This window comes from Mastomys coucha, unplaced genomic scaffold, assembly GCF_008632895.1.
Source record: "Mastomys coucha isolate ucsf_1 unplaced genomic scaffold, UCSF_Mcou_1 pScaffold4, whole genome shotgun sequence".
Lineage (NCBI taxonomy): Eukaryota > Metazoa > Chordata > Mammalia > Rodentia > Muridae > Mastomys > Mastomys coucha.
The window spans coordinates 55,587,768-55,594,643 of record NW_022196910.1 but is presented as its reverse complement, the minus strand read 5'-3'; the positions used below and the strand labels follow the sequence as shown (position 1 = coordinate 55,594,643).

The window sequence follows — 6,876 nt, the reverse complement described above, 5'->3', positions numbered from 1 at the left end:
AAAAAAAAAAAAAAAAAAAAGAGCATCATGCCAATACCATAGGACAGTGACAGCTGGGAGTCTCAGATACCAAAATACCCAGGGCTTTACTGCAATGAATTTGGCCATTTACAAAGAAATTGTGAAGCTAAAAATACACTTCAGCAGTTAAGAGCACTAGCTGTTCTTGCAGAGGACCTAGGTTCAGTTCCCAGCCCCAACATGATAGTTCTCAACCATCTGTAACTCCAGATCCAGGCGATCTGATGCCCTCTTCTAACCTCTTCAAGCACTGTACACACATGGTACACATACATATATGCTTACAGGCAAAACATTCATAGACATAAGATAATCTACCCCCAAAAGATGAAACTTATAATTGAATCATTGACTTCATGGCAATCTTTCCTATTATTGTAACCTACACAGTAAATAACAACTATTATTTGTTTTGTTTTCCAAGACAGGTTTCTTTGTGTAGCCCTGGCTGTCTTCAAACTCAGAAATCCACCTGCCTCTGCCTCTCAGGAGATTAAAAGTGTGTGCCACCATTGCCTGGCTATAACATTATCTGAACAACAGGTACAGATACTTGTAATGAAGCCCAAGGACCTGAGTCCAACTGCGCTCCACATGGTAGGAGCTTCACACGCATGCTCTGACACACAATCACCCCCTAATTCCTCTAGTCCCAGGGATTTAACATCTGGTGTTCCATCCCCAGCATCTCATAAAATGGTGTGGTGGCAACTGTCCATAATCCCAGCATTCGGAAGGCTAAAAGGAAGGTTCAAGGCCAGTCTGGTGAGTTCAAAGACAGTAACTGCTACACAGCAACAAAGGAGCTGAGAAGATGGCTTAGTCAGCTGAGTGCTTACTCCTCAAGCAACAGCTTATTTCAGTCTCCAGCGCCCCTGTGAAAGCCCAAGCACAGCAACAGTGTCTGCAGCCACAGCGTTGGGAAGGCTGAGACTGCAGGATCCCTGGAGTTTACTGGCCAGGCAGGTTAGCCAATTTAACGAGCTTGTTTCATCGAAAGATCTGACTCAAAAAAACAAAGTAGATAAAGTGGAAAGGATAATCAAGACACCTGATGTTGACCTCTGGCCTCTACACACACAAACTCCATATATACATACAAAAAAAAAAGGTGTCTTCTTGTGAACCTAGCTACATAATCTGCACTTTTGTGGTCTATGTGGAGCTGGAAAAGGACTGTAACAGCGTATGCTGTATTAAACAGTGTATGCTGTATTATGCACTGGGACAGCACACCATGGCCTTTCCACATCACTAACAAGAGTTCCACTGAGTATAGTCACTTCCCATTTCAGTAAATAAAGCTGGTTTCCGGATCCTATTAGCAGGATGCTGGTCACCTTTCTAGCCCGGACAGTGTCTTGGGTTGTCTACAGAAAGTGAGTGGCGTTAGTCCTCCTAAACTGTAGTTGATTAGCTATCATTCACCCAAACCTAAGGCTTCATAAGAGCTCTCCTTATTTGGCCTAGTGAAATGGCTCAGTGGATAATGGCACCTAACAAACTGGGTTTGATCCCTGGTACCCACATCGTATGAGGAGAAAATTCCTATAAATTGTCTTCTGACCTTCATATGTTATGTGAGTGCTCAAATAAACAGGATGAAAGGGGAGAAAAATAGGAGACCCCCATGCTCTATTTTCTTTATGACTTCAACAGAAAACAAGTATACTATCCGTACTGGCTGGTTTTGTGTCAACTTGACACAGGCTGGAGTTATCACAGAGAAGGGAGCTTCAGTTGAGGAAGTGCCTCCATGAGATCCAGCTGTGAGGCGTTTTCTCAATTAGTGATCAAGGGGGTAGGGCCCCTTGTGGGTGGTGCCATACCTGGGCTGAAAGTCTTGGGTTCTATAAGAGAGCAGGCTGAGCAAGCCAGGGGAAGCAAGACAGTAAGAAACATCCCTCCATGGCCTCTGCATCAGCTCCTGCTTCCTGACCTGCTTGAGTTCCAGTCCTGACTTCCTCTGGTGACTGAGCAGCCATGTGGAAGTAAGCTCAATAAACCCTTTTCTCCCCAGCTTGCTTCATGGTCATGATGTTTGTGCAGGAATAGAAACCCTGACTAAGATACTATCTTACAGTGAATTCTTAGTTTGGGGGACTGAACTTGGGGCCTCACTTGTGGTAAGCATGTGCCCTCTGCTCCCAGTTCCTAAAAGTTCACCCCACTCAAATATCCTACCTCCCAGTACTTGGTTCGGTTCATGCCCTCTGCATATGCCCGGGCGAAGTTGCTCTCACTGTTGAGGGCTGTGATGGCTGCACTGAGCTGAGACATGGGGTGCAGATTGGTTGGAAAATTGTCCAGCATGGTGACCACATGAGAAGGCAAAGCTGCCCTTTTTGCCCATTCTTGTGAGAGCCAAGATACCTGTGAAAAAGGAGACATGCTCAGAAAAATACAACAGTAATACTTGAGTAAAGATAATCCAGCAGAAGGGGTTGGAGAGATGGCACTGACTGCTCTTCCAGAGGTCCTGAGTTCAATTCCCAGCAACCACATGGTGGCTCACAACCATCTGCAATGGGGTCTGATGCCCTCTTCTGGAGTGTCTGAAAAGAGCAATGGTATACTCATATACATAAAATAAATAAATCTTTAAGCTGGGCAGTGGTGGTGCACGCCTTTAATCCCAGCACTTGGGAGGCAGAGGCAGGCAGATTTCTGAGTTCGAGGCCAGCCTGGTCTACAGAGTGAGCTCCAGGACACCAGGGCTACACAGAGACACCCTGTCTCGGAAAAACAAAAAAAACAAAAAAAAGATAATCCAGCAGGGTTCAGCACAACCCACTTAGAATCATCAGACTCGGCTAACACTTCTCAGAGCACTCTTGTGAATGCTAGCTATGGCAGGTGAGGAGTACATTTTGACTAGAGAAAACAAGGAAGGGGAAGGGGAAGAGCCAATGTTCTTGGCTGTACCTGTTCCTCTGTGGGCATCTGTCCAGTCACCAGCAGCCAAAATAAGCCCTCAGGCAGGGGTTCTTCCCCACCCTTAGCTTTAGGCAGCAGTTTCTGGCATTCAGGGATACTGTAGCCCCGGAAACGGATGCCCTTGAGAAAGAAGAGTGAGAATTACAACCAAATTTATTTAATCTGTCAGTCATATAATTAAACCAGACACTTCTAGTGGGTGAATACACTTGCCACTAAGCCTAATGGCCTGAGTTTGATCCTGGGGATCCACATAGTGGTGTGAGAGGATGGACTCCCAACAAGTTGTCTTCTAATGTCCAGACTTTTAATGTGGCACTGGTACCTAGGCACATGCTTGAATGCACATACAAAGTAAAAATCTATTTACTTAAAAATACATTTACGGGGCCAGGTGTGGTGGCACACACCTTTAATCCCAGCATTCAGGAGGCAGAGAGGCCACCCTGTGTCTGCAGAGTAAGTTCAAGAATAGAGCTATAGAAAGAAACCCTGTCTCAAAAAAAAAAAAAAGTGTATTTTTTTATATATTCATTTGCTTAAATTTTATTTTACTTTATTTTTTTGAGATAGAGTACATCAATGTACTCCTGCATATACTATGTAGACCAGGGTGGTCTTGAACTCAAAGAGATGTACACCACCACACCTGGCTATTTACTGTGTGTTACTTTTTACTGTGTGTGGGGGTAGGTCTGTGTATGGCTGAGTGCAGGTTCCTGAGCCATCAGATCTCCACAGAGCAGGAGTAACGTGTTTGTGATCCAACTGATATGAGTGCTGAGAGCTGGACTGACAAGAGTAGTATGTGTTCTTAACTGCTGAGCCACCTCTTTACTCCCATAAGTGTGGTTTTGTTTATTTGTTTTTCTTTTTTTTTTTTCAAGACAGGGTTTCTCTGTGTAGCCCTGGCTGTCCTGGAACTCACTCTGTAGATCAGGCTGGTCTCAAACCTCAGAGATCTGCCTATCTCTGTCTCCTGAGTGCTAGCATTAAAGGTGTGCGATTTTTTTAAATTAAAAACAAACAAACAAACAAACAAAAGCCAAAAAAAGTCATGCTTGTACTAGATTGCCATGGGTTCAAGGCCAGTCTGGTGTACGTAGTTGATTCTAGGTCAGCCAAGGCTACAGAGTGAAACCTATCTCAAAAACCAAACAAACTATCAAAAGAGAACCAAAACCAAACAAAACCCTAGTACTTTCAAATATTCACTTTTTTTTTTTAAGATTGTCACTTGCTCAAGTCAGAATCTGGTCCCAATGAAATGGTGACAGCTTTGCCAATAACAAGAACATGCTCTTCCATGGCTAGGAAGGGAGACTGCCACAGGCGGCAGGTCCCAAAGATACATGGAGTTTCACGACCCAAAAATTGAGTTAAATCCCAAAGGTGTCACTACCATCTGACCCAGCGGTGGCAAACTTGGTGTGGTGCCACCTAACACCGTATCAGTTTTACAGGGTGGCAGCTCGCTAGCCTTCACCACGGTCTTGCAGAGTTGACGGCCTACGGCCTGCACCATAAAGGCCTTGTGTCTCTCTCATCTTGAACAAACAAGGCCCAAAAAAATCATTTCCACAACACTACTACACACTCTCATCCAGACCGCAGCCAAGGAGCCAAATATTCATTCTTCTCTTACTTTGTACTTTGATGTACTAAAGAGAAAGCATGTTTTTCAGCTCCTATTCATACCTAGTCTGCATTGTGCTGTCCAGTTTCCAAACTCATTTGTATGGTCAGAAGCCTGACCATCACTGGTGGACAATGGAGTCTTACCTCGTCAGGATCAAGAACCGATGTCTCATACACAAGTCCTTTCATGCCTCTCATGCCACCATACATCTGAAGGAAGGAAGTTGTAGCCAATCGTTAGTGACTCAGACTAAAGCTGGATGGAGCTTGATGGAACCCAGAGAGGATATTTACTTCCTTTCTTGCAAGACTACACTTAGGAGGCAATTTCTGGGATTGAATTTCTAGAACTGAACCAGCATGTTACAAGACTGCCGGTGCTGGGATGAATGTTCATGCCGAGTTATTACTGTCACTTTAATGTGTCTGCCTTTGTTTGCTTCCTTTTCTTAACTGTATTTTATTTTTCCTTCTGACCATTCTTGACTTCCTCCACACTTATCGCTATGTTAGATGGAATTAGATCTATTATGGGCAAAGGGAGAGAAGGAGGCAATGACTGGACACTGGTGGCTGAGTGGCCCAAACTCTTAAGGCTGAGGAAGTTACCTTAAAGCTAGAGGATGTACTGGGGTAGCGTCTAGCTGGCTGGCTGGCACAGCATCAATCAGTAGACAGTTCAGCCAACAGTTAGAGCTATGACCTGAACTCCATTCATCTTTGTCAGAGGTGAATGAGGTTAGGCTTAATTATTAAATTTACAGAAGAGAAGAAGTACTCTTTAATGAATGCCATAAACCCCAACATTTCATTGTATAGAACAGCATACTTTGGTACCTTTGGGACACACATTACAGAGCTATTTTCCTCATCTAAGCAGCAGAGCCCTTACCATGTCCACAGTGATCTGGCCCACCACTGTCTTTCCGTGTTGCTGTTTGAAGGTCTTAATTCTGGTCTGCTCCCTAGGTATCAGATTGCTCAGAACATCTTTCAAATTCTAGAAACAGAAATAGAAGAGTCAAGTGATGGAAGAAAAATCTGTAGGGTTTCCTATTGTGGAGAAGGTATGTGCAAAATGCTTGTTAGCATTTCTCGGTCTGCCAGGCATGGAGAGGAGGGAATGAGGAGCTTTATTTTGCAGAGATAAGAATGTCCTGGATATGGACAATGATGCTCACTGAATGATTAAAAAGTCAGAAATGGTGGGCGCACGCCTATAATCCTAGCACTCAAGAGGCTGAGGCAGCAGGATTAGTAAAGTCACCCTGAATCTAATAGAAAGGCCACATAACAGGACCTTGTACCAGGAATTAAAACAAACAAAAATTTTAATGTAAGTTTTACTTCATTCATGGGTTATGAGTATGATTCAGTAGAAAATTGCTTCCCGAGCACATTTGAGGCCTTGGCTTTAATGCTCAGCATTACAAAAGCAAAAAGGGGAAGGAACATTTGCTATTTCCACAGTATACTCCACTAAGTAAATTTCTTTAAACAGTATTATAATAATCACAACAATAATAATTTTTGGAGCTGGGCAGTGGTGGCACAAGCCTTTAATCCTAGCACTTGGGAGGCAGAGACAGGCAAATTTCTAAGTTTGAGGCCAGCCTGTCTACAGAGTGAGTTTCAGGACAGCCAGGGCTATACAGAGAAACCCGGTCTTGGAAAACCAAAAAAAAAAAAAGGCAAATCAGTCTTAGGATAATAAGGTAGTAGTAGTTGCCGAGCATTTTATCCTGAGGTCAGACTGTGGCAAGGACTGAGGTCCTTGCCAGATCTTACCGTGGAAGAAGCACTTGCATGCCGGGCGGCAAGGACGAGGCAGGATGAGTTCTGCAAAGAGACAATAAGGACAAAATCCTTACTAACGCCTTTTTTTTTTTAACACTTATTTTATTTATGAGTACACTATAGCTGTCTTCAGACACACCAGTAGAGGGCATCAAATCCCTTTACAGATGGTTGTGAGCCACCATGTGGTTGCTGAGAATTGAACTCAGGAGGACCCTTAGAAGAGCAGTTGGTGCTCTTAACCGCTGAGCCATCTCTCCAGCCATACTAAAGCCTTTCTATAAAGGAGTTGCAGTGACTCAGCCTCTTGCTCCATTTTCATCTTTTAGGACATTCTGGCATAAAGTTGAACAGCTGGCCGGTAATTCTGCTTCTCATTCCCATAGTGTCACTAGTGTTCCTTTAAGAACTGTCCTGGAGCCGGGCGGTGGTGGCGCACGCCTTTAGTCCCAGCACTTGGGAGGCAGAGGCAGGTGGATTTCT

General features: G+C 44.1%; 1 protein-coding gene and 1 non-coding gene across 3 annotated transcripts in view; both read right to left on the bottom strand.

Moving 5' to 3' along the window:
- The window catches only part of Cs (citrate synthase), a 25,423-nt gene that overhangs the window by 8,168 nt on the left and 10,379 nt on the right, over positions 1-6,876 (bottom strand). For both annotated transcript variants that reach the window (XM_031349117.1, XM_031349118.1), the window contains exons 2-6: positions 6,385-6,435; positions 5,489-5,596; positions 4,741-4,806; positions 2,947-3,078; positions 2,206-2,394 (exon numbers count right to left, since the gene is read on the bottom strand). In XM_031349117.1, the coding sequence (XP_031204977.1) occupies positions 2,206-2,394; positions 2,947-3,078; positions 4,741-4,806; positions 5,489-5,596; positions 6,385-6,435 (546 nt within the window). The remainder of the gene's footprint in view (positions 1-2,205; positions 2,395-2,946; positions 3,079-4,740; positions 4,807-5,488; positions 5,597-6,384; positions 6,436-6,876) is intronic.
- LOC116076600 lies at positions 4,187-4,316 on the bottom strand. The gene has a single exon (XR_004113007.1). It is a non-coding gene; the product is annotated as a small nucleolar RNA SNORA24 (small nucleolar RNA).